Genomic DNA, 27,878 nt, shown 5'->3' on the forward strand with positions numbered 1-27,878 from the left:
GTCCCCTGGCCTTCTCCATAGCTCTCTGTCTCTTCCCGAGTCTGCTCAGCAGTCTTGCTCCCAGGCTGGAGAGGGAGAAGCTTGGTGCTGAAAGCCAGCTGTAACTCTGAAACTTTTAATTAAACATTTAGTTACTATTTTTAAGATTATACACATTACTGCTTGACAGGTTGTATCCACTGTGGTACCTTTGATTCTGTAATAAGAAATTCCCTAAACTTGCAGCAGCATAAGTGTGTGTGTCGATTGCTACTTTGCTTACGTTGACCTTACTTCTGATTATGAACTTACAAAAAAAATCATTGGAAATCTATATATTCCTAATCAGTCTCTCTTAAAACCCACCCAGAGAGCTGAGGGTGATAGGCCTGTCCCAGGGGATGAGCCTGGTGTGAGTTAGAACTGAAAGCGGTAGGACAGTTTAGAAGACGCATAATTGCAGAACTGCAGGCGTGTGGCTTTGTGTCTGTGTCCTTCGTCAATGGAGTGATGAGAGAATGTGCATCCTGTGAGTGCGGGCTCTGTGTGTGTGCGCGTGTGCGTGTCTGTATGTGGTTATGTGACAGGAAGCAAGGCCAGGCACTGTGTGTGTGGGTGGGTGGGTGGGGGCGCGTGTGTGTGGTCTCTGTAGTGCAGCACAGGGAGTGGTCACTCAGCGCCCAGTGCACGCCCGAGCCTGTGTGTGGAGGCGGCGGCGGCGGCCTCGGCCTGTCTTCAGATTTCCTTTCCGGTGATAACGCTTGCTCACCTCAGTACCAGGGAGAGGTGGAAGGCGGGCAGGGATTTGTCTCCCCTCCAGCCAGGAGTCCGTTTCTAGCCCTAGCGCATTCCCCAAAGTGCCTGTGGCGTCTTAAGAGCCAGGACGCAGGACTACTGCAAAATTGTTTGCCCAAGTTTGGGCATTTGGTCAAGCTCTTTATTTATTTTTCCTTCAGTTACTAGCCTTTTCTTAGGTGTCTGATAACCTTTTGCTCCTCGTTAGCATCTTCCTTGAAGATATTAATGGTGAGAAAGTTGAAAACAGTACTTCATTGACGTATAGTCAGCTTACAAAACTGGATTAGGTTTGGTCGCACGACTAGAGGTTCAGTTATTTTTACACATCGACAGAATGTCACCAGGAGAAAGCTGAAATTGAAGAGACGCATTTCTGGGCTGGTGGTGGTGGTGGTGGTGGTGGTGACGGTAACTTGCCACTACTTCCTTTGATCACCACCCTAGATAATGATTACTGATCATACTGTTAATTTTTTGTTAGTATCATCAGAGCTGTTTCTTATTTTTGTAAAATATAAAACTTAATTTATTAAAACTGTATTTTGTGTGATTTACCAAAACATTTTTTGAATATGTGCATGTGCTCAGTCGCTAAGTTGTGTCCGACTCTTTGCGACCCCATGACTGTAGCCTGCCAGGCTCCCCTGTCCATGGGATTCTGCAGGCAAGAGTACTGGAGTGGATTGCCATGCCCTCCTCCAGATCTTCCAGACCCAGGGATCGAACCTAAGTCTCCTGCTTATCCTGCCTTGCAGGTGGATTCTTTACTCACTGAGCCACCTGGGAAGCCCCTGTTTTGAATACAGACAACTCTTTTAAAACCTGTTTATTTATTTTTTTAAGCCTTTTTTTTTTTAAGTACATGTTAAATCTAAAAAAGCAGTAAGTTTAAGTTGATTAGAAAAATCTCCTCTTTCACTCCCTGCCCATCCTGTACTCATCTTGAAAAACGATTGATAAACTTATTGGATGTCATAGGAAAAAAATTACGTCTGTACTTGTGACTTGTGGAGTCGTCGTGGAGAGTGTGACGTGCACTGGCATCTGGAGTGCTTTCCGTGTCAGCATCTGTATCTTTACCGCTTGTGTAGACCCACTTCACTGTGGTTTCTTTGCTGTGCCTGGTTTTCTGTGCTGTGGATGTGCCAGAATTTAGTTGATGGAGTGGACTTCCAAGTTGTTTCTGTAACACAGTGAACATTTTTGTACATAATGTTTTGGTGAACTCTCTTGAAAAACCCCCCTTACTCTAGGCAGCCTAAAAAAAGAAAAACGAACCAGCAAGCTTCTAATTTCTTTAAATTATCATTGATAATATTAATGATTATGATCATATTAATTGTCATAATCATATAGTATTAATGATTGTGATCATTAATAAATAATATGATCAATTAAATTATCATATTAAACATTTTCTTGGTGGCTTTATTAGTTTTAATAATTTTAGACGTCAGCCTGGGCATTTTCTTCTTTGAAGTAGTTGTGAGGATTCAATTCAGTTCATTCTGTCAGTGGTGTCTGACTCTTTGCAATCCCAGGGACTGCAGCATGCCAGGCTTCCCTATCCATCACCAACTTCCGGAGCTTGCTCAAACTCATGTCCATTGAGTCCATGATGCCATCCAACCATCTCATCCTCTGTCACCCCCTTCTCCTCCCACCTTCAGTCTTTCTCAGCATCAGGGTCTTTTCCAGTGAGTCAGTTCTTCACATCAGGTGGCCAAAGTATTGGACCTTCAGCTTCACCATCAGTCCTTCCAATGAATATTCAGGACTGATTTCCTTTAGGATGGACTGGTTGGATCTCCTTGCAGTCTGAGGGACTCTCAAGAGTCTTTTCCAAAACCACAGTTCAAAAGCATCAATTCTTTGGCGCTCAGCTTTCTTTATAGTCCAACTCTCACATCCATGCATGACTACTGGAAAAACCATAGCTTCGAGTAGATGGACTTTTGTTGGCAAAGTAATATCTCTGCTGTTTAGGTTGGTCATAGCTTTTCTTCCAAGCAGCAAGCATCTTTTTATTTCATGGCTGTAGTCACCATCTGCAATGATTTTGGAGCCCAAGAAAATAAAGTCTGTCGCTGAGGGTGACAGTCCTTAGGGTGCTTAGGGTCATTTGGGGCTTTATTTAGTTGACAGGTGGTCAGAGTTGAAGGGATTCTTAGAAGCAGCTACAGAGGAGAGTGAACTCACGCTTGTTAAAGCACTTCCTCCACGTGAGGCCTCTTGTTGGGGACCTTAGGTGAACTGTCCGTTGTACTCCTCCTGACAGCTCTTGAGAGAGGTGGTGGTGTCTTCATTTTACAGATGAGGAAGCTGGAGCGCAGAGGTCTCAGGACACTTCCCTAAAGTTAGCACATGATGCATGGCAGAGCAGGAGCCCCCGCGAGTGTCTTGGTAACTTAAAAATGGACGTCCTCTCCACGGCCTGGCTCTTCCTGGAGAGTCATTCGTTTCCACAGCACTTGGCTGCGCTCACAGTGTCCCAGGCGTAGATGCCAAGATGGTTAGACGTGTGGGAGACTTCCACGAGGGGACGAGGGAGGGAGCAGGGGTGCTGGGAGGAGCCCTCGGCTTCCCCACAGTGCGATCCTGCTCGCGAAGGAAGGAGAGGTGGCGGAGGGCTGGGCAGTCTAGAGTCAGCCTTGGCCAGGCTTCAGGCTCTGTTGGAAGATGAGGGCTGGCACCCCCTCCTGGTCAGCACTGCTGGGAGCAAGCAGCCCGAGGGACACGTGGCCTCATGTCTTGGCCCTCGTGACATTGCCTGTGCGGCGGCCGCAGGCTCTGGTCAGCTGGGCTCCCCACGGCAGGTGGTCTCGGGGGGCTGTCTGACCACCCATGGTCCCCCCACACCATCCTGTGCCGGTGGGTGGGGGTGGGGGAGAGTCAGCAGAGGGACACACAGGCCACGGGAAGACGTAAGGCCAGAGGGCTGCTGTTGGGTTTAGGGTGGACAGGGAACAGCTCCCTGGTGAGAAGACCCTCGAGCAGAGGCCTGGGGGAAACCAGGGAGACAGATGGGGAGCCATCTGAGAGGCAGAGCAGCGCTCGGGAGGGCAGAGCAAGCGGAAGACCCCCATCCTGGGTCATCGTGAAGGCAGGACCGGGAGGACTTGCTGATGGGTTGGGTGATGTGGAATGGGAGAGGGACCGGAGGAGTCAAGGCTGATTCCAGAGCCTTTGGCTTGAGTAGCAGGAACATATGGACTTGCCCTTGATTGACGGTGGGAAGGTCATGGCAAGGATGCTGGTGGTGGTGGTGAAGAATTTGTGTTTTTTTGTTTTTTTTGTAAGAGATGTTGTGAGTTGAGATACCGATTAGACACCTGTCTGGTAGCTTGATGGCTTTATAATATTGGGATTCAAGAGAGAGGAGGAGTTGAGAGGAAGTGTGGAGTGGCCTCTGTGTAGACATATTTACAGTCGCGGGAGTGGAGATCAGCTCGGCCTGGCTGTTCAGTAAGCCAGCCGCCTGAGCCACATGTAGCTTCGGAGTGCGTGAAATGGGGCTAGAGTGACTTGAGATGTTCTGTGTCAAATATGCACCAGATTTCAAAGACTTAGTATGGGGGGAAACAACGTATAATAGGTCACTAATGACTTTTACCTTGATTATATTTGGAGTGATAATATTTGGGGTCTCTCGAGTTATAAATATATTACTAAAATGAATTTCATCTGTTTTTCTTCTTTAATATGGCTGCTAGCAACTTTTAGATTACATTGGTGTGACTTGGGTTTTGCTGCTGGATCGTGCCATAGGAGGAAGTGAGTGTAAATAAAGAAGTCCCAGTGAGGCCAGGGCAGAGGAGGGGCAGCGTGGGGGCGGGCATGGTTGTAGTCTCTGCAGCTTGAGGGAAAGAAAAGTGCCAGGGAGCAGGGCGCCCTGAGCCCCTCTCCCAGATGGGCATGATTCCAGGAGTGAGCAAGGCTTGGAGCTGGGCTGTTGAGTGGGCTGTCTCCCTACCCTGTTTTGCTTTTGTGTTTTAAGTGCGTCTCATCAGGACAAGAAGGCAGCCTTTCCCACAAGAGTTATAACATAGCCTCTGCGGACCCAGCCCTCGGCAGTAGGGAGGAGCCCACATTCAGAGGACTGGACGCAGTTCACGCAGGCAAGTGGCTGTAACCCTCAAAGCCTTGCTCCCGAGGCTTCCTCTTCATCTTGCAATCTTCCCCTGATGAAATGACCGTGAGAATTCGTTGCCTTCCTTTTCCCGTTCTCAGCCCCGGAGTGAACCTCGCTACCACGTTACCATCTGCTGCCTAAACCTCTAATTTGGTTTTCTGGTTTACAGGTAGCTCAGGTGGTTGGTACCTCCTCGGCGTGATTTCCACCCACCCCCATTCCCCACCCCCAAGTCCACTTCTGGCCTGCCCAGGGCTCTGGAGCTGAGGAGCATGCCTGGGCCTTCACTGGCAGCAGGCGGTCTGAGGATTTCCCGGTGCCACTTGGGGGCTTCTTTTCAATATGTCAGTAAGTGTACCAGGCTTCCCTGGTGACTCAGAGAGTAAAGAGTCTGCCTGCAGATGCAGGAGACCTGGGTTCAATCCTTGGGTCAGGTAGATCCCCTGGAGAAGGGAGTGGCAACCCACTCCAGTGTTGCTGCCTGGAGAATCCCATGGACGGAGGAGCCTGGCTTGTAACATTGTGCAGGAGGCAGTGACCAAAACCATCAGGAAGGAAGAAAAACACGCAAGAAGGTAAAGTGGTGTTCTGAGGAGTCGGGCACAACTGAGCAACTGGACTGCAGTGAGGAGGCTTTACAAATAGTTGAGAAAAGAGAAGCAAAAAGCAAGGGAGAAAGGGAAAGATACACCCAACCAAATGCAGAGTTCTAGAGAAGAGCAAGGAGAGATAAGAAAGCCTTCTTAAGTGAACAGTGCAAAGAAATAGAGGAAAACAATAGAATGGGAAAGACTAGAGATCCCTTCAAGAAAATTGAAGGTATCAAGGGGAGTTCATGCAAAGATGGGTATAATAAAGGACAGAAACAGTAAGGACCTAACAGAAACAGAAGAGGTTAAGAAGAGGTGGCAAGAATACATGAAGAGTTATACAAAAAACGTCTTAGTGACCCAGATAACCACGATGGTGTGGTCACTCACCTAGAGCCAGACATCCTGGATTGTGAAGTCAAGTGAGCCTTAGGAAGCATCACTACAAACACAGCTAGTGGAAGTGATAGAATTCCAGCTGAGCTATTTCAAATCCTAAAAGATGATGCTTTGAAAGTACTGCACTCACTATGCCAGCAAATTTGGAAAACTCAGCAGTGGCCGCAAGGACTGGAAAATGTCAGTTTTCATCCCAGTCCCAAAGAAGGGCAGTGCCAAAGGATGTTCAAACTGCTGCACAGTTGCACTCATTTCACGTGTTAGTAAGGTTATGTTCAAAATCCTTCAAGCTAGGTTTCAACAGTTAGTAGACCGAGAGCTTCCAAATGAACAGGCTGGGTTTAGAAAAGGCAGAGGAACCAGAGATCAAATTGCCAACATCCACTGGTTCATAGAGAAAGCAAGGGAATTCCAGGAAAACATCTGCTTCACTGACCGCTAAAGCCTTTGACTGTGTAGATCATGACAAACTGTGGAAAATTCTTAAAGATGGGAATACTAGACCACCTTACCTGTCTACTGAGAAACCTGTATGCAGGATAAGAAGCAACAGTTAGAACTGGACATGGAACAGTGGACTGGTTCAGGATTGGGAGAGAAGTACTTCAAAGCTGTGTACTGGCAGCCTGTTTATTTAACTTCTATACAGAGTACATCATGCAGAATGCCCAGCTAGATGACTCACAAGCAGGAATCAAGATTGCCTGGAGAGATGTCTGCAACTTCAGGTAATACAGATGATACCACTCTAATGGCAGCAAGTGAAGAGAGACTAAAGAGCCTCCTGATGAGGATGAAAGGGGAGAGAAAAAGCTGGCTTAAAACTCAACATTCAAAAAACGAAGATGATGGCATCTGGTCCCAGAAGTTCGTGGCAGATAGATGGGGAAAAAGGAGAAGCAGTGACAGATTTTATTTTCTTGAGCTCCAGAATCACTGTGAACGGTGACTTCAGCCATGAGATTAAAAGACACTTGCTCCTTGGAAGGAAAGTTATTGACAAACCGAGACAGCCATATAGTCTAAGCTATGGTTTTACCAGTAGTCATGTATGGATGTGAGAGTTGGATCTTAAAGAAGGCTGAGAGCCGAAAAATTGATGCTTTCAAACTGTGGTGCTAGAGAAGACTCTTGAAAGCCCCTTGGACTGCAAGGAGATCAAACCAGTCAATCCAGAAGAAATCAACTCTGAATATTCATTAGAAGGACTGATGTTTCAGCTCCAATATTTTGGCCACCTGGTGCAAAGAGCCAGTTCATTGGAAAAGATCCTGATTTGGGGAAAGATTGAGGTCAGGAGGAGAAGGGGGCGACAGAGGATGAGGTGGTTGGGTGGCATCACCAACTGAATTAACATGAGTTTGAGCAAGCTCCGGGAGATGGTGAAAGACGGGGAGGCCCGGTGTGCTGCAGTCCATGGGGCCACCAAGAGTCAGACACAGCTTAGCAAGTAAACAACAGCTTACATCAGGCGAGTGTTTTTGCTCTTAGATGTTATACTCTCCCCCCGCCCCCTTCATTTCATTCTCTTGTTTCCAGAAAAGCACATGTGCAAATCAGAGAACAGTGTTTCTAAGCTTTTTCACTGACCATGCGATAGACACTGTCACAGAAGCAAAATGCGTCTTAAGTGGAATATATTCAGGCCCTGCCTGTGCAGGCGGGCCGTAGCCTAGAAAGGGCTCAGGGAGCGCCCTGCCGTCTGTACGGCTGCACTGGAGCAGCGCCCATCTCGCTTTCTCTCTGGCTTGGCCTCAGGTCACCCAGCTTCTCAAGATGCCTCCAGACCTGTGGGGACAGTGAAGCGTATCCAGAAACCACGATTAAGAAAGATGTGCTGGAGGATGGGGTGGGGTGAGCATTGGTTACCAACACAGGCGCCACAGGCTCGATCCCTGGTCCGGGAAGGTGCACATGCCTTGAAGCAAGCAAGCCTGTTCACCGCCACTGCCTAAGCCGCAGCCCCAGAGCCTGTGCCCTGCGACGGGAGAAGCCGCTGTAGTGGGGAACCTGGGCACTGCAGCTAGAGAGGCGCCCTCGCTGGCCTCACCTTAGAGAAAGCCTGGGCACAGCAGTGAAGACCCAGCACAACCAGATAAGAGGCTAATAAAAAGGACGTGCTAGATGCGAAGTGAAATGGCTTGTCTTTGACTCTCCAAAATCTTATGCCGGCAAGGCTGCAAGTCAAATGAGGGGTGAACGGTGCTGCGGAGAGACACAGCTTTGGACCTAGGCCCACAGTGACCCCAATCCTAACCTTTGAGGGCTCACTTCAGTTTCTTAACCCATAAGACGAGGTTGGGCTGAACTCGGTGCTTGTTGGTGCTGTGAAGGCAGGATCTGCACAACTTAGGGGCTCAAACGTTTGCTGAATGAATGAATGGGTAGAATTCTTAGCCCAGGTGACTTACTGCGTGAGGCAGGGGCTGGGGTGATGGGCAGGCCCCCCACCCCTCCCTCGGCTGTGCCCCTTCAGCCCCTGTCAGATTTAGTCCTGGGATCTACTGCTTGATAACTCGTGGTAAAGAATCCACCTGCAATGCAGGCGACTCCAGTTCGATTCCTGGGTTGGGAAGATTCCACTGGAGAGGGGCTAGGCTACCCACTCCAGTATTCTTGGGCTTCCCTGGTGGCTCAGCTGGTAGAGAATCCGCCTGCAATGTGGGAGAGCTGGGTTCGATTCCTGGGTTGGGAAGATCCCCTGAAGAAGGGAAAGGGTCCCCCACTCCAGTATTCTGGCCTGGAGAATCCCATGGACTGTATAGTCCGTGGAGTTGCAAAGAGTCGGGCACAACTGAGCGACTCTTGCTTTCACTTTCTACCACTTGGGGAAATGTTTGAACAGCCCTAGATCAGGTGACCCCTCTCTGAACATGAAGATGGGGTGCTTCCAAGGCTTCCCCTGTCACCGCCCTGGACACCTTTTACCAGGACAAGCTGCAGGAGCAGAAGCGCAGTTGGCGTCATGCGCAGTGGGGGCCGTGCCGCAGACGGGCCGTGTCTCCTGGCGCAGCTGAAATAGGGCCCCACCGCCCCAGCGGCTGCAAGCCACAGACGCTCCTGCTCGGTCCTGGGGTCAGCAGTCCCCTGTCGTCGGCAGGGCTGGCTCCTGGAGGTTCTGCGGGAGGAGCCGCTGCGTGCCCCTCTCCTAACCTCTGGGACTGCGTTTCTCGGTCTGCAGGCACACCAGTCTGGTCTCTGCCTCTGCCTTCATGTGATGTCCTTGAGTGTCTCTGCCCAGATTTCCTCTTCCGAGGACATCAGTCACTGACACAGCGTCTAAACCGAGGTAGATAGAAAAACGAATGGTGGTTGTAAGAGAATGAAGAGGAGTTACTAACTGAAAGTGATTACATTGCCTAGAACTCTGGTTAGCATACTCGTGTTCTTAAACATAAAACAGCGTTTACATAGAGCGGAATCGTGGATTCTGCCTTTTCTGCAGAGCGAATGATGTGTGAGCATGATCATTTCATGCATGTGCCGAAGTCACGTTCTCATAGCTTTTTAAATTACTGGATAGCACACCACCACTGCCTTCCAGCTGAAGCTGCCTGTGCCCCCATGGTGTCTTGCATGAAGTAGCTTACCCCAAGTGGCGGCTGTTTCTGATGTTTCAGCTGAGGGGCCTGTGACTTTGATGGGGCCTTCGGTTCCTTTGTGAGTCCTTTGGTGGGCGGGTGCTCTGGAAAGCAGGTGCAGACAGGTTAGCATGCAGAGTGGGGATTCGGACCTGCCTGAGGGGGCCGCACCTGCACGCGGAACAGAGCCTCGGGCCGTCGGGCTGCCTGGCAGGCCCAGCCCAACCTTGCTCCCCTCCCGCCACGGGGAGCTGTGGAGCTCCAGTTGCCCCAGATTGGAGCCGCGTATGCGCTCCAGTCAGTCGCTGCACGTGGGGCAGTCCTGGGAAGGGGCACAGTGCGGCCAGTAGGGTGGCATTTTTCTTAGAGTGCTTTTGAGTGACTTGGTTTACCGGTTGACCTTCTGGAGAAATACAGGATAGGGCTGTTCCCCTTTGTCTCTGACTCCACTCAACACCCCCTTCACCGTCTATGTAACATGTACATATGTGTGTAGGGGGGTGACACCCCTTGTGCATGTAATGTGTACATATGTGTGTGCAAGGGTGATACCCCCACTGTATATGTAACACGTACATATGTACACTGTAACATGTACATGTGTGAGAGGGGCTATACCCTACCATGTATGTAACATGTACATACGTGTCTGGGTGACATCCCACCGTGTATGTAATGTGTGTGTGTCTCCCCTCACCATGTGTGTAACATGTACATATGTGTATGGGGAGACAGGTAACATGTACATGTGTGTGGTGACTCCCCTCACCATGTGTGTAATGTGCACATGTGGGGGGCGTTGGCACTCCTACCGTGTATGTAACATGTACGTGTGTCGGGGGGTAGACAGCCCCATGTGTGTAACGTGTGTGTGTGTGGTGACTCCCCCCATGTATGTAACATGTACGTGTGAGGTGACTCCCCCCACCATGTGTGTAAAATGTGCACGTGTGGGGGGGGTGACTCCCCTCACCGTGTGTAGTGTGCACATGTGGGGGGTTGACACCCCCACCGTGTGTGTAACATGTATGTGTGTGGGGTGACTCCCCTCACCGTGTGTATAGCATGTGCATGTGTGTGGGGTGACTCCCCCCCATGTGTGTAAAATGTGCATGTGGGGGGGGTGACTCCCCTCACCGTGTGTGTAAAATGTGCACGTGGGGGGGGTGACTCCCCTCACCGTGTGTAGTGTGCACATGTGGGGGGGTTCACACCCCCACCGTGTGTGTAACATGTATGTGGGGGGTGACTCCCCTCACCGTGTGTAGTGTGCACATGTGGGGGGGGTTCACACCCCCACCGTGTGTGTAACATGTATGTGTGGGGGGGACTCCCCTCACCGTGTGTATAGCATGTGCATGTGTATAACGTGTGCATGTGTGTGGGGTGGCTCCCACCTCCACGTGTGTAGTGTGCACATGGGGGGGGGGTTGGGTGGTGAGCAGAGTGATGATGCACATTAAGCTTTTCTTTCCCAGATTAAACGCACTGGCTTCCTGGAACTTACATTATTTCACGTGTTATCTGTGCTGACCTGCTGTTTTCTTGGTGTGGTCTAGACTTCCTTGATTTTCTGCGTGTTTTTAAATATTTATCAGTCACGTGGAGATCCTTGGAGCCACAGCTTCTCAAAAATTTGAAACCCTGTATAATGTGAATTAAATTCTCATCTCATTTAATCCTGCCTCTCTCTTTCCCCTGCTGATTGATCCCGCTTTGATGATCATAGGATCTCTTACAGAATCTGTGGTACAGTTATGCTGTGTTCAAGCAGGGCGGAATCCCTGGAAAGCCAGACTTAGATGCAGACCAGTGCCGCTAAGGTCGTCCCCTTTGGGCCCAGAAGGACCCTTCTGGGTTGTTGTGAGTCGTTACGGGATGGTCTGCAACGGTGAGGAGCTCGACTCTGGCGTCAGCTCAGCCTGCTTTCAAATCCCAACCCTTCCTCTTTTCTTTCTGTTTGGGGAAATTCATTTCCTGAGTTTCAGTTTCCTCATCTGTAAAAAAGGGAACACTTAGATGGTAAGGCTTCAGTAAGCATAAGCTGCTTCTGTTGCTGGAAGAAAACCACAGCTTCTGATACAAGGAAGAAAGGATCTTTGCTCACTCATTCTGGATACAGGTGACTGAGCTGTATCTATGATCTTAGATGTCAAGTAGCAGGAAATGTGCTTAACCAATAAAGAATGTCTGCGGAAAACCTAGAGAGGCATCCTTCTTAGTGAGGAAGTGTGGAAACGTTTCCTGTATAATCGCGTACACGACGCAGGACGCCCCGCTGGTGCCGCTGCCCTTCCCGGCGCTCCGCAGCCCAGACCGTGCGTCAGTGGGGGCGGGATCCGGGGAACAGAGCCGTCGGCCGTTGCAGATGACGGCCGTGGAGAGCACCTAGGAGCAGCTGAACCTGGTATCTGGGAATAAAGCTCACAGCCACAGTCCGTGTAAAAAACTTAACGATTTGGACACATCCATGAAATTTTAAAGTTTTGACCTGTACTGGGGCTCTTTATATAAAGGTAATCATTTCACTCTGTCTTTTGAGGGAAGAAGTTACTTAGTTTTGTTTTTTTAATAAATTTTTTTTTTTTTTTTTGCCTGCGCCTTGTGGTTTGTGGGATCTTAGTTCTCCAACCAAGGATCAAACCCACGCCCCCTGCATTGGAAGCATGAGTCTTAACCTCTGGACCACCAAGGAAATCCCGGAGAGTTTTAATTACTGTAAAATTCCAACCCAAAATGTATCACCTTGTAGAGTATCACACTTTGCTGAGTACAGTATTTTAAATATATATTTTTAGGAATGTTGTACTGTTAGCCTGTCTTTAAAGTACTTATATTTTGGGGGGTTTGGAAAAGTATAGCTGTTTCACTGATCTAAGGAGAATTACATAAGACAAGTCGTCACTTGGGCTCCAAATATCATAGGGCCTCTTAGTGTGTTTCCCAAATTCAGGAATGCCTCAAAGTACACTTGAAGTAGCTCAGTTGTGTCTGACTCTGTGCGACCCCATGGACTATAGCCTGCCAGGTTCCTCATCCATGGGATTCTCCAGGCAAGAATACTGGAGTGGGTTGCCATTTCCTTAGTAGAATTTCTGAGGTTTTCAGCACATATGTTAGATCAGGTACCGTACTTCTAGCCTGCGTCTCCACCAGCCCCAGAGTGTACCCCCTGAGAATGATCCTTTTCCCTCCAGTGTGGATCCACTGGCCAGCTGGATTCACTCTTGGCAGTGGTTCTGCCCTTAACCTCCTGTGTTTGCACCTCCAGGTGTCTGCCTTGATCCCCTAAAATACAGCTTGGATGCTGTGTGAAGCAGAAACACGCCTGAGCCCGCCTCAGTGGCTGTAGGCTCCCCACGGTGTTTGGGTGCCTACCTTCCCGCTGTGCTTGTCTCGGGCGCTGGGAGATCGTCACAGCACGGAGGACGCGGGCATCAGCCAGCAGCCTTTCCGTGTATGTCATCAAAGATAACAGATGAGGACCCGGGCATGCCTGGGGAAAAGGGAGACTCTGGAAGTTTCCGATGCCACAGAGGAGTACTGATTGATTTTACTAAATAGAATAGTACAATTTACGCAGATGATTTATAGAAAAGGAGAAGGATACAACTAATGATCTCATTCCTAAATCTTCAGTTTTCTTTTAAAAAATTTTTTTAATTAGAAGCTTTTGAAGGTTGTTGTTTTGGCCGCACTGAGTCTTGTGGCTGCTTCCTCTGGTTGCAGAAGGCGGGGACTACGCTGCACTTGTGTGGCGCGGGGCTTCTCCTGTGGCAGAGCATAGGCCCTGGAGCACTCGGGCTTCAGCGGTTGTGCACGGACTTAATTGTCCCGCAGCATGTGAGACCTTCCCAGACCAGGGATCGAACCCTTTTCCCTCCATTGGCAGGTGGAGTCTTAACCGCTGGACCACCAGGGAAGTCCCAGGTTAACATTTCAGTCCTGCGGAAATTGAGGCTCTGAGGGCCTTAGGTGGTCTAGATCTTGCTTACAATGTGGGCCTTAGAGAAAATGTTAATTCTTCGTGGTTAGAAGATTATATTTACCAAAGCATATTCTGAGAAACACAAAACAGGTCTTTAGCGAGTATGGAGATGCTACTTTGTCTCTTTCCTGGAGGTGCCACAGGCATATTACTACCATATTAAAAGTTTCAAGGTGTCCTAAAATTAAAAAAGAAAAACTGCTTTTATTTCAGCCCTGGTATTTTCCTAACTCATGCAAAAAGGAGGTAGTTCTATAATAGAAGTGATACATTTTTTTGTCACCTAGCAGGCTCTCTTTTAAACCTTGACACTGTTCATTTAAATAGCTTCCTAGGGGCTATACTGTGGCTATCTTAAGAGTTGCATCTAAAAACGTGATTTAATCTCTGAAGCATGTAATTAGTGGATGCAGAATGAAAATATGTACAGCAAACCTGTTCTGAGCTCTCAAATCTGTATCATTTTGCAAAATCAAATAGACAATTTTATTTTGATGCTTTAAAATTTCTTACTAGTAAGATAAGAGTCAGATAATCTGTATAAAATTTTTATACTGAATTAGGTATCCTTCGTTGACAGACCTGAAACATTACCCAAATATTGCTTCTTACCTAGGTTTATTTTAGAGAACTGTAATATGTATTAATACTACTGTTCATGGGGTTCTCGAGGCAAGAATACTGGGGTGATTTGCCATTTCCTCCTCCAGTGGACCACATTTTGTCAGAACTCTTCACTGTGACTGGTCCATCTTGGGTGGTCCTGCACGGCGTATTTCATAGCTTTGTTGAGTTAACACAAGCCCTTCTTCCATAACAAGTCTGTGATCCATGACAGGGGAGCCTGGCATGCTGCATTCCACGGGGTCACAGAGAGTTGGATATGACTTAGTGACCGAACAACAACAATATGTGTTAAGTAATACAGCGGCTTTTAATAGTAACTACTAACAAATTGGCTCACTGTCTTACTCTTAGTGAGTTGTAGGATTTCCGGCCATTTTTCTCCCACTCAGGGAAACTCAGAAGATAGATTACTTTGTAGTTTTGAGATGAGTAGTTGAAAGCTGTAAAGTTTTTGTACATAGACATTTTGACAAAGCAGCAGTATCACTTTTAAAACTTACTGTAATACACAGTGATCTACTCTTTCACTTGATAGAATGTTTCATCCTTGACAGAGTAGTTTTCATTATGTTGGAGTTTTTTGCATTTTCAAAAATTCCAAAAATCTGCCTGTTCTTTTTGTTTCGTTTCGTTTCCAAATAAACTTGCTTTTAAACTTCCCCGGTGGTCCAGTGGTTAGGAATCCGCACTCCACTGCAGGGGCACAGTTGCCATCCCTGGTCAGGGAAGACCTCTGTGAGAACAAAACTAACAAAATCACTTTGGGTTTGTGAAAATGTGCGTTTCTTAGAGTAGGATCAGTGTAACTTGCTCCTAACTGAAGTTTCTAGGTTCCTAAAATTGAGTTGCTCCTTCTCTTTTCCAACATTTTTTCTAAAAGCTGTCTAGAATTTCATGGTAGTGAACTTTGTTTGAATTTTTGGGTTTTCTTTGATAGCTGCTTTGTAATCTTTGAGACTACTACTTCACTTCATATACAGGTATATACATTTCCATCTCCCTTCCCTGGTGGCTCAGACAGTAAAGTGTCTGCCTGCAATGGGGGAGACCCGGGTTCAATCCCTGGGTTGGGAAAATCTCCTGGAGAAGGAAATGGCAACCCACTCCAGTACTCTTGCCTGGAAAATCCCATGGACAGGAGCCTGGTGGGCTACAGTCCGCGGGGTTGCAAAGAGTCGGACACGACTGAGCAACTTCACTTTCCTTTGGACCCAGATGGCTTCATGTATGTTTTTTAATCCTGCAAACTGTATGACATGAAATTTGCCCCTTTTAGGAGAAAAGGGGAGATTTTTCTAAATCTCTGTAAAGACTTTTTTAAAGGCATAAAAACTACTATTTTATAGCCCTGCTAAAGAGTTCTGAGGTCTAAGCTAAACACCTCATTGGTTACTGTACTGTGACAACCTGCAAATAAATTACAGTCTTTGAAAAAGCAGTTCAGCTTTTCAGACCGGAAGTATTGAGTGGTGAGTAGTGAATCAGCAAGTAACTGCTAGTCAGGAAAAACTTAGAAATAAAGCAGGGCTACTTGACGTGAGCAGTTCATCTCCGTGTGTAGCCCAGTTACAGCTGTCAGAACGTAAAGGCTGGTCTGGACTTTGATTCCTGTAAGCATTTGACAACAGCACGGTCAGTAGAGGAGAATTCCTCTGAGTTGGACAGTTCTTCCCTTTTATTCATTCTCATCTCACACTTGATCTGCGTCTGATTTGTTTCGCTTTAATGGGAGACTGTTCGGTACTTCTGATTCTTAGTAGAACTGAGCGCTTTCACCTGTACTTTACCTTCATATAGTTGGCTCTTCCTTTTAAACATAGATATTAACCAAGGTCTGTTACATGGCAGCAGTTTATTAAGGCATTTGCTAGTTACTAGTTCTTATTTATCTATGAGAACTATCCTACCTTCGTGAAAAAAATTCATTTTGTTTGTCCCTGAAGAATATACACTGATCATTGCTGGTTTCCTGGCCAGTGAAAGTGGGATTTCTTGGTCTGTTACGCAGTGCTTCCTGCTTGCACAGAAGGAACTCATGTCCTGCACTTGATTTGTTGATTTTATTATTTTATAATGGAGCCTTATTCGTTTCCTAGGTCTGGACACACTTCTAGATGGGGAAGAGACTGTAGATCTGATTGTCCATTTCTATGTAGTTTTCCAGTTACATGGCTAAACAGGTGTGCATGACCAGCTTTTAGCCCCTGATCCTGTCCTCAGTGATAGAACTGTGGGGGAGAATCCATAGGTTCTCTGTGGGTTTTCCCTTCCAGCCATACATTGGCTCTGGAGCCAGGCTACCTACTAACGAGAATAAGCAGTACCTTGTGTTCCAAATCGGTGCGCTGAGATCTGAAAATGATTGGCAAGGATTGCATGTATATGCTTAACTCCCTCATTATGTGAGTGCCCTCTCTGGTTTCCTGGCAAAAGTTATTCAGGAATTTTGTGAAAGTAGTAGAATATGAAGAATCATAGTGTTTCAGACATCTGTCTCTTTATTCTCGTTTCTGTGTTGTTTTTTCTGTTTTATACCCTTTACCCTTCCTCTTCAAAGGCTTTTCTTTATGTGAAAATCCTATGGACACCCAAATGGAAAAATTATGAAAAGATAGTCGCAGGTAATGTAGGCCCCTTTGGTGAATACTGAGTCGGACACGACTGAGCGCTTTCACTTTCACTCCTCACTTTCATGCATTGGAGAAGGAAATGGCACCCCACTCCAGTGTTCTCGCCTGGAGAATCCCAGGGACGGGGGAGCCTTGTAGGCTGCCGTCTATGGGGTCGCACGGAGTCAGACACGACTGAGGCGACTTAGCAACAGCAGCAGAGTACTTTTTAACAATTTTTTGATGAAACTGGTAGTGAAGAAGCACAAGTTAAAAATAGAGTGAAGGCATAAGTTATCCCATACTAGGTCACAGGGCAGTGGGTTCAGTGGGAAGAAGTCTGTATTGTGCCTAGGACGCAGGAAGCCTCTGGGAGGCGTGTGTGTGTTTGGGGCTTCCCAGGTGCCCTCCCCCCCAACACCCCCCTCCCATGCCAGTGTATGGATATTGTTTTCTCTCCCAGACTCTCTCCTTCAGAATTCATTCCCCCTGTTAGATTGGGGAGTATTTGGCCAGACAGTTTTGATCACCTGCCAAAGGGCTCAGCACTCTGCCGTATAGCACCTGGACCATGTCAGGCTAGGCCCTGAAGACCAGCCTCATTTGGAGGGAACCCCCGCACCGGAGGCGCTTGGAGAAGCATGTGAATGGGGGGTCACTGAAGGACGCGGCTGCTGAGGACAGCGAGAGGCCTCAGTGTCGCCGGAGAGCACAGATCGCCCTGTGCGGAGAAGGCTGCTTAGGGGCCCAGGGCGGGACTCCGCCCCATTTCCACCTAGCCACTCTTATCTCTGCAGCGTTCGTGCCTGCCAGAAACCTTTTTGAGCATTAAAATGAGTCTCTTTTGTATGGATTCTTTTTCTTTTTGCAGTGTTTTAATTCATCCGTGGCTTTGAATGTTCCATCTGAGTTTACCAGATGGCTGGGTCAGCGTTAGACTTACCATGTCAGACTGTAGAGTTGTTTCCTGTTGAGCCCCCTATTTGTTGCCCCTTGAAGCCACAGTGAGGCCTGGGGCTGTTGACGCCTGTTGCTGCCCGCCCTTCTCCTCCCTGCCCCCCCCCAACACACACACACCCCTTGTGTAAATGAAGTGAGCCCCTGAGACTTGGTTTGGTTGATGATGGGGGAGTGACTCACTCCAGGAGAAGCGTTCAGAGCTCAGGTACACACTTGGGTTCAGATAGTCTCTTCTTTTTTTCCTCTCACTTCTGGATTGGCAGGGTGCAGGGCTGACGGCCAGGGTCATCCTATGGCCCAGAGTGGTTCTGCTCAGTGATTGTGCCAGGCGCCCCTGTCCGTCCAGGACGGACATGGAGCATGAGCAAGATACTGGCATTGGTGTTCATCTCCAGCGATTGGGAGTGGTTTCTGCAGCACACCCACTCCCTTGGACTAAATAACCTTCCTCCCAGATGTTGCCCTTGGCCCCCTGTCCTGTTTATTGTCAGCTTTCTTCTGTCTTGTCTTTTTGCTCTGTTCGGCTCAGTCGCTCAGTTGTGTCCGACTCTCCGCGACCCCAGGGACCGCATCCCAGAGCCTACTCAAGCGCATGTGCATCACGTCCCTGATGCCATCCAACTGTCTCATCCAACTGTCTCATCCTCTCGTCCCCTTCTCCTCCCGCCTTCAGTCTGTCCCAGCATCAGGGTCTTTCCCAGTGAGTGGGTTTTTCACATCAGGTGGCCAGAGTATTGGAGTTTCAGCTTCAGCATCAGTCCTTCCAATGAGTATTCAGGACTGATCTCCTTTAGGATGGACTGGTTGGATCGCCTTGCAGTCCAGGGGCCCCTCGAGAGCCCTCACCAGCACCGCAGTCCACTGCGTCTCTGACCGCTCTCTACAGCCTGGCTTCGTTCTTCCACGGTCTTAACTGTGAGTATGTTCTGCTGCAGTGGGATCTGACTACTTGAGACGGGTGAGGCCTCTCAGGCCTGAGGGCGGCGCTTTGCCAGGTCCCTCACACACTTCCTCTGGGACGCAGGCAGGCCCCCCATCTTTTGGTACGAGGAGGAGTGTCTGTGCAGTTTGCAGGCACGTGAGGGGCGTGGGAACTCTAGGAAAAAGAGCTGACGGTTCTCATTTAGCCCAACACAGTCATCTGCTGGAGAGCGTCAAAGCCAGCCTTGTCAAGTAGAACTTCTGTGATGAGAGAAATGTCCTGTGTTTCATGTTTGTAGGGCCGCTGCTAGCCACATTGGCTGTAAGAGCACTTGAAATGTGGCTGAGGAACTGATGTTTTTATTTAAATAGCCAGTGTGACTAGGGGCCACTGTATTAGACAATGTAGTAAGGCTCTGGAGCAACACTGGGGTGACATAATGTTTAGGTGAAAAATGCAGGATATGAAAGTATATATTCATATTTAATAAGTAGAAGTAATGAAAGCTTGTAAGTCCTGTGTGAAAATAGTCACACAGACACTGACAGTCATACCAGTATACTAACAGTGAACTAGAGTGGAGAAATTGTGTATGTCTGCCCTTCTGCTTCCATATTTTAAAAAAATCCTTTAAAAAGCCTTTACAGTAAAAATGTGTATTATAAACTTGTGCATAAAGAAAAGGGCTCTGAGACCCTGAAAGAAAGCTTCAGCAAGTGAATATTTGCTTGAGCAGGGCTGTGCAAGATTTTCACTTTGCCCAGAGAAGCCAGGTTTACGACTGTTCACGGCCTGGTGCTCTTTGTGATCAGCTGTGCTGTGACACAGGTGAGTTGAGAAAGCCCACAAGTAACACGTATGTTCCGTGTTAGAGAATGTGCTTTTTGAAATAATTTTTATGAGTTTTTGTGCAAACCTAAAAATACGTATGTCACCAAAAAAGAAGTGGAGGGGAGTACCTTGGTATGTTTTCGTTTCTGCTGCCTGTCTTTTCCACTTGAGCACTAAGGAAGCTGAGCTGAGTGTCTCCTGTAGCTGTTTGAGAACACTGATGGGAGCTGCCGTTTGGATTGTTTCCATCACTGTTTGTGGTGTCACAAAGAGTGTAAGGCCAGGGCACTGTGTTTCTTACAACACTGTTACATAGGGGAGGAAAATCTGAAAGGTCAGTGGACTTCTTCAGAACCCCCCATTAGCACCCCCAGACCTGCCGGAAAGAAAAAGACTGCTTCATCTTCAAATGGCTCATTTGAAGACGGTGGCTTTGCCATGTTTTGTCTGGCAGTTTGCTGGAAAAGCTCTTATGTAATGACTTAGGTCCTTAGGATGGGTTTTCTTTTCTCCTAGATAGAGGAATCATTTGGGACTAATTATATCACTCTGAAAACATGTGGACCAGATAATTACAGAATTAAATGCTTTCATTTTTAGGATTCAGTTTGTTGTTCTGGTTCCCGGTCTGATCGTAGCTGTCACAGGCCCCAGGGCCCTGACTGACTGCTGGAGACGGAGGGTGACGTGGGGTTTCTTGTGGGGGGGGGGGGGCGGCTGGGGCGTGGGAGTGAGCAAGGCTTGACGGACGATTCCCCGCCCCCCCCCACCCCCCACTCCACTGGGCTCACAGTAATAACTTGGCCTGGAGGCTCTCTTCAACCCCGAAGTCTTTGGGGGCTGATGTTCGTTCACTCCCAGGACTATTTTTAATTCTAGAGCCCTTGAAACACGTGGAAACGGTACAGTGGGCTGCACAAGGAAAGTCGTGTGTGCTGAGCGCCTGCGCCTGTATTGTTGGGGACAGTGTGGCCTAATAGTGCATCTGTGCACGGTCCAGACCACGGAAACCGGGCCGAGGGGTCCTCGGTGCTCCTGCGGATGCGCTCGGTCCAGAACACGGGAAACAGATCCAAGGGGTCCATGGCGCTTCTGCGGGTGCGCACAGCCCAGAACACGGGAAACGGGGCCAAGGGGTCTTAGGTGCTCCTGCGGACGTGCGCAGTCCAGAGCACGGAAAACGGGGCAGACAAGTCTTTGGTGCTCCTGCGGATGCGCACAACCCGGAACACGGGAAACGGGGCTGAGGGGTCCATGGCGCTTCTGCAAATGCGCGCGGCCTAGAACATGGGAAACGGGGCAGATGGGTCCATGGTACTTATGCAGATGCGCACAGGCCAGAACACGGGAAACAGGGCAGACTGGTCTATGGCGCTTCTGCATCCATCCTCTGCACTCCACCACTGAAGCTCTTTGCAGTCCCATTGGAACTTGTGCTAGAGACCAGACTATTCCTCACAAAAGCAAAGGCTGCTATGACTAGAACTAGGTTATTGTAAACGAAGGTGATTTCATAGTTTTTTTTTTTTTTAAGGATAGTGAGGTAATTGAGTATTTTTTGTACTAAAAGCTTAACGTATTTTACATAATTGCTGTTCTTCAGATAATCTTATTAGTGAAGAATCCTGTAAGAGTAAGTGGACAGTTGACAAGGGGAGTTTATAATAATACCTCCTTCCACTGGTATGACATTTCGTGACATGCAGAGGCCACAAATAGTTGGAGGCATTTCTCACTTGCTCATTTGCAGCAACCTTGTGAGAAGTCGAGAGGTCGGGAGAGCAAGGATTTACTATTCTCTTTTACAGATAAGTTATGGGTACCAAACCTAGGTTGGTGTGCTTTCCACTCGTCTGTCTTGTCTTCATGAATTAAAGAAGGTGCATCCTTCCATGGGCATTTGATTAGCTATATATGTATTTTTTGGTTTCAAACCACTTAAAATTTAAAGTAAAAAAGACAAAAGAAATTCTAAAATGAGAGTATTATTGTTGGACCTTTAAAATTATCATTTATGCAGCCCACTCTTTAGGATGGTTTGGGTTAATTTTGTGTGGGAGAAGGATGCTCAAGATAATTTGAAGGTTCTTTTCTTCTCAATGTAAACCTTTGTAGAAGAAGAAGTTGGAAAAATGGGACAAAACAGCCTTTGAATATATACGGTTGTGCTTTTTCTTTTTCTTAGAGAATTTTAACTAAATACAGTTTACCTTCATGCTAACTCAACTTCATGTTCTGAAATGAGTGTGAAGGCAAATAGACAGAGTTTGGCATTTTGGTGTTTGCCAGCTGTGCTCTTGAACTTGCCAGGTGAATGATAAGTGGGTTTTGCATATGCTTGTTGCTGCTGCTGCTAAGTCGCTTCAGTCTTGTCCGACTCTGTGCAACCCCAGACGGCAGCCCACCAGGCTCCCCCATCCCTGGGATTCTCCAGGCAAGAACACTGGAGTGGGTTGCCATTTCCTTCTCCAGTGCATGAAAGTGAAAAGTGAAAGTGAAGCCGCTCAGTCGTGTCCGACTCTTTGCGACTCCATGGACTGCAGCCTACCAGGCTCCTCCGCCCATGGGATTTTCCAGGCAAGAGTACTGGAGTGGGGTGCCATCACCTTCTCCGATATGCTTGTTAGATCCCAGCATTGTTTTGGCCAAGTGGTTAAACAGGTAACTTTCAGTTCAGAACTAGAATATAACGGCTTCCATTGGGTCAAATGTTTGCTCCTCTGCCAAAGGCTTGCAGCTTAGGAGAAGGGAAGCTTAGTTAACGGCCCACTATTTAAACCTGGGTCACCTGTTAACAGTTGAGGTTCACAGCAAGGAGCTTCAGGAACATTTAGACCTGTTGTTGTGGTACTGGAGTGCTTCTGTCTCAGACCTTTGTTGTTAGGGTCCTCTCCCTGGTGCTGCCCAGCTGACCACATAGCCCGATGCCCCTCCTCCCCGACATGGCGGCCTTTCCTCTCTTTCCTCCAGTCTTCTGAGTGTTCTGCGTAGACAGTAAAAACAAACTGTAGCCCCTAATGACTGTAAGGAGATGGGCGATTCAAAATTTATATGAAGTCGACTACTGACCACGTTACAGCAAGAATCTCTTAGGGGTAATGATGCAAGGTGTTAACTGGCTTTGATGAGACTATGGGCATTCAATGTGTTTTGCTTTATTTTGTCTCTCACCTATTTCTTGGATCCTTTCCCTTGGCTAAATCTCTTAATGACAACAGAGAGAGTCCCACAACATGTTCTAAAATAAACGTAGTGCACTAAAGCAGTTTTTTTGTTTGTTGGTTTTAATCAGTCTTTACAGTGAACTGAGTCTGTTGTGTGAATTTTTAAAGTCTTTATGCGTTTAAATGATGGAGAAAAGCCTTCCACTAAGTTGTTCACAGTGAAACAGATTTTTAGGAGTTCTCTGGCCAAGACAATTAACATACCCTTCATTAATGATGTTTTTCTGATTCCACTGTACTCTGGATGTATATTGTTGGATTCAATTTCCTAAACTTTTGTTTAGAATTTTTTGCTTCTGTGTTCATCAGTTCAGTTGCTCAGTCGTGTCTGACTCTTTGTGACCCCATGATTCGCAGCACACCAGGCCTCCCTGTCCATCACCAGCTCCCGGAGTTCACTCAGACTCACGTCCATTGAGTCAGTGATGCCATCCAGCCATCTCATCCTCAGTCATCCCTTTCTCCTCCTGCTCCCAAGCCCTCCCAGCATCAGGGTTTTTCCAATGAGTCAACTCTTCTCATGAGGTGGCCAAAGTACTGGAGTTTCAGCTTTGGCATCAGTCCTTCCAAAGAACACTCAGGGCTGATCTCCTTCAGAATGGACTGGTTGGATCTCCTTGCAGTCCATGGGACTCTCAAGAGTCTTCTCCAGCACCACAGTTCAAAAGCATCAATTCTTTGGCGCTCAGCCTTCTTCACAGTCCAACTCTCACATCCATACATGACCACAGGAAAAACCATAGCCTTGACTAGACAGACCTTAGTCGGCAAAGTAATGTCTGTGCTTTTGAATATGCTCTCTAGGTTGGTCATAACTTTCCTTCCAAGGATTAAGCATCTTTTAATTTCATGGCTGCAGTCACCATCTGCAGTGATTTTGGAGCCCCCCAAAATAAATTCTGGCACTAATAATATCTTGAGTGAGTGAAGCCGCTCAGTCGTGTCCGACTCTTTGCGACCCCATGGACTGTAGCCTACCAGGCTCCTCCCTCCATGGGATTCTCCAGGCAAGAGTACTGGAGTGGGTTGCCATTTCCTTCTCCAGGGGATCTTCCCGACCCAGGGATCGAACCTGGGTCTCCAGCATTCCAGGCAGATGCTTGAACCTCTGAGCCACCAATCTTTAAGTATCCTTTAAAGATCTTTAACTAGCAAGAAAACTTTAAGCTCCTGTCTCTGGTGCTCTTTGTTCCTTTGTGTGCATTCACGTTTTGTTCTGTTCATTTTCCTTCTGCCTAAGAGACTTCCTTTAGCATTTGTCTTAGGGCAAGATTGCTGGTAATGCTTGCTTGCTTCTTTTTCATGTCTGAAGAAGTTTTATTTTTCAACCTCACTTTGAAATGCGCTTTTGGCGAGAATTCTCAGTTGACAGGTTTTTTGTTGCTGTTCTTGTTTCAGTACTTTAAAAGTTTCTGCCCGGTTATCTTCTCACTTGCATTGTGTCCAACAATCTGATGTCGTTCTTATCTTTGTTCTGTTCTCCCGAGCGAGCGGGCTCTGCGCCCTCCGCAGCTGAGATCTTCATCACTGGCTTGAATAGTTTCATTGCGTGTTTCCTGTGCGTAGAGTTCACTGAGCTTTGTGGATCTGTATGTTTCAGTTTTGATCAATTTTGGAAAAATTTTGGCCATTATTTCTTCAAAATATTTTTTTCTATCCTCCTCTCTCTTCCACTAAGTAATTGTAATATGTAACAATTCTGTCTTCCAATATGTAGTTTTCTTAAAGTTATCACACAGCTCATTAAAACTGTTAGTTTTAAAAAATTCTTTTCCTCTCCATATTTTGTTTTATGTAGTTTTTGTGTGTGTGTGTGGTTCAAGATTCAGTAATCTTTTCTTCTCTAATCTGCCATTCAGTTCAGTTCAGTCGCTCAGTCATGTCCGACTCTTTGCAACCCCGTGAAGCACAGCACTCCAGGCCTCCCTGTCCATCACCAACTCCCGGAGTTCACTCAGACTCGCGTCCATCGACTCTGTGATGCCATCCAGCCATCTCATCCTCAGTCGTCCCTTTCTCCTCCTGCCCCCAATCCCTCCCAGCATCAGAGTCTTTTCCAATGAGTCAACTCTTCACATGAGGTGGCCAAAGTATTGGAGTTTCAGCTTCAGCATCAGTCCTTCCAGTGAACACCCAGGACTGATCTCCTTTAGGATGGACTGGTTGGATCTCCTTGCAGTCCAAGGGACTCTCAAGAGTCTTCTCCAGCACCACAGTTCAAAAGCATCAATTCTTTGGCACTCAGCTTTCTTCACAGTCCAACTCTCACATCCATACATGACCACTGGAAAAACCATAGCTTTGACTAGACAGACCTTTGTTGGCAAAGTAATGTCTGTGCTTTTGAATGTGCTATCTAGGTTGGTCATAATTTTCCTTCCAAGGAGTAAGCATCGTTTAATTTCATGGCTGCAGTCACCATCTGCAGTGATTTTGGAGCCCAGAAAAATAAAGTCTGACACTGTTTCCCCATCTATTTCCCATAAAGTGACGGGACCAGATGCCATGATCTTCGTTTACTGAATGTTGAGCTTTAAGCCAACTTTTTCACTCTCCTCTTTCACTTTCATCAAGAGGCTCTTTAGTTCCCCTTCACTTTCTGCCATAAGGGTGGTGTCATCTGCATATCTGAGGTTATTGATATTTCTCCCAGCAATCTTGATTCCAGCTTGTGCTTCTTCCAGCCCAGTGTTTCTCATGATGCACTCTGCATATAAGTTAAATAAGCAGGGTGACAATATACAGCCTTGACGTACTCCTTTTCCTATTTGGAACCAGTCTGTTGTTCCATGTCCAGTTCTAACTGTTGCTTCCTGACCTGCATACAGATTTCTCAAGAGGCAGGTCAGGTGGTCTGGGTATGCCCATAGTTGTATCCTATATTTTTAATCTCAGACGTTGCAGTTTTCATCTTTAGACATTTGATTTTTATTATCTTTTTGAACTTATGGAATGTAGTCATAATTGCTGTTTTAGCCTTTTTCTCCTAACTTCTGTGTCAGTTTTGGGTTGGTTTCAGCTTGTTTCCTCCTCGTCTCCACCCCCTCTGTGCTCCATCTCTCTGCACGCCTCCTAATTGTTTAGTCTTTGGCCACACTGTGCAGCTTGTTGGATCTTAGTTCCCTGACCAGGGATTGAACCTAGACCCTCAGCAGTGAGAGTGCACAGCCCTAACCCCTGGACTGCCAGGGAATTCCCACATGTCTGCTAATTTTGATTAGGTGCCAAATGTGGTAAATTTTCTCTTCTTGGGTGGTGGATATTTTTGCATGCCTGTAAATTTCTTGAACTTTTTTCGGGGGCCTTAGTGAAAATAGTTGGAAGCACTGTGGCCTGTGGGGCCTTGAATTTTAAGATGTACTAGGCGAGTCCAGAACAGTGTTTACTGTGAGGCTAGTGACTCCCCCTTACAGAGTTGAGATCCGCTGAGCCCTCTGCCTGATGTGGCCGGAACTGTGAGGTTTTCCAGCCCCGACTGGCGGCAGCAAGCAGCGTCCCTGAGCCCTGGGCCTGGCTCCGCCTTTCCTGCACCATGATCCTTCCCTGTGCACTGGCTGGGTCCTCGCCTGCATGCCCCAATTAACACTCTGCTGGAGGTGCAGAAGCAGCCCTTTGCTAGTGTCTGGTGATGTCCTCTGGGCAGCTTTCCCCTCGCTGGTGCATTTTCTCTGTGATCTTCAGCTGCCTTACCTTCTCTCGCCTACCTCCTAGAGCCACTGCTTTGCGTCCCCACATCGTCCTGGGGGACCTTCGTTGGATGAGTACCGACTTGTGCTCCTGCTTCAGGTGGTGTCCCGAATTGAATGTACTGTTTAATTGATGATCCGCCTGGCATCTTGAGATCCAAAGATGTTAAAAGAATTTTGGAAGATGTTTTGAGAGTCAGCTGGAAAAGTTTAGCAAGTAAAACATAGAAAATCTTTGCTTTGATTTTTCTAGTTTTTATAATTCAGAAAAGATGGTATGGTAAGGAAGATTTTAGAAAGTGGCAGAAGCCGTATGACTGTGTGCATGGTCAGTCGTGTCCAGCTCTTTCTGACCCCATGGACTGTAGCCTGCGAGGCTCCTCTGTCCATGGAATTTCCAGGGAAGAATACTGGCGTGGGTTATCATTTCCTACTCTAGAGGATCTTCCCGACCCAGAGATCAAACCCACATCTCTTGTGTCTCCTGTGTTGGCAGGTGGATTCTTTACCACCGTGCCACCTGGGAAGCCTGGAATATAGTAACCTAGTGACGCATTAATCTGGTAACATCGTCCTGTGGTGGATTTAAACTTGTATGTAACATCTAATGTGTAATTCTAGATGAAATGCAGGAAGCTGAGTCTTAAATTTTTGGTAAGGAATGTCTGTCTTTCTGGCTTGATGGTCTTACTAGAAATAACTGTTCATACATTTTTTAAAAGTCATTTTTGGTAGCCCTCTGATTATCTACCAAGATTCATATAAAAGCTGATCCAATGAGATTTACCTATTACTGTTAGTTTTCATTTTCTAGTGGCATAAATCAATCAAAACTCTAGCATAAAGAATATTATGACTAAATAAAGCCATTATTAGTTTGACATGTTGAAAGTGTTAATCTAGTGGGAAAAGCTATTAAAAGAGTGGCATGTATCGCAAGTGATCAGAGTCAAAGGGGAATGGTTCATTTGGATTTTTTTTCAAAAGATCAATAATTTATATCTATACATAATGCTCCCTTTTTTTCTCTCTTGTTTTTGTAGGTTCTGCTGGAGACTTACATTTGGCCTCGATGTGAAATTAAAGTAGAAAATCGTATCTACATGTATGTTAATATCAGGATGTTGATTCATTGGTCATGCCTGCAGAGGGAAATTCAGTTGTAGACGGCTGACTGCCAGCAGAAATAAATGCTTACCCTAGATGTCCAGCATCTCTCCTTTTTACTGGAGTGAAAATCCCCTCCAGACACCAACACAACGTCACTGCAGAAAATGCTTCGCATTTTAAGGATGTCAGCCACCTAAGTTCATGCGCCCTGTCTGTACAGTTGCTGTGGACGGTTTACCATCTGAAAGCTCCTCCAGCTCTTACCCAGGCCCCGTCTCTGTCTCTGAAATGTCTCTGCTTCATGCTCTGGGTCCCGTGCAGACCTGGCTGGGACAAGAGCTGGAGAAATGTGGCATTGATGCCATGATTTATACTCGATACGTCCTCAGTCTTCTGCTGCATGACAGCTGTGACTACGACCTGCAGGAACAGGTATTTGCGT

General features: G+C 47.2%; 1 protein-coding gene across 6 annotated transcripts in view; it reads left to right on the plus strand.

The window, feature by feature from the left end:
- Window positions 1-27,878, plus strand: part of KIAA0232 (KIAA0232 ortholog) — an 83,022-nt gene that overhangs the window by 5,390 nt on the left and 49,754 nt on the right. For 4 of the 6 annotated variants that reach the window (XM_027971226.3, XM_027971228.3, XM_015096653.4 and 1 more), the window contains exon 2: window positions 27,370-27,868. In XM_027971226.3, the coding sequence (XP_027827027.1) occupies window positions 27,638-27,868 (231 nt within the window). In that variant the 5' untranslated portion in view covers window positions 27,370-27,637. Of the gene's footprint in view, window positions 1-606; window positions 18,579-27,369; window positions 27,869-27,878 lie in introns of those variants that run through there. The other 2 variants (XM_042251667.2, XM_042251666.2) reach the window with 2 other exon arrangements.

The sequence above is a fragment of the Ovis aries genome, chromosome 6 (genome assembly GCF_016772045.2).
Source record: "Ovis aries strain OAR_USU_Benz2616 breed Rambouillet chromosome 6, ARS-UI_Ramb_v3.0, whole genome shotgun sequence".
NCBI lineage: Eukaryota > Metazoa > Chordata > Mammalia > Artiodactyla > Bovidae > Ovis > Ovis aries.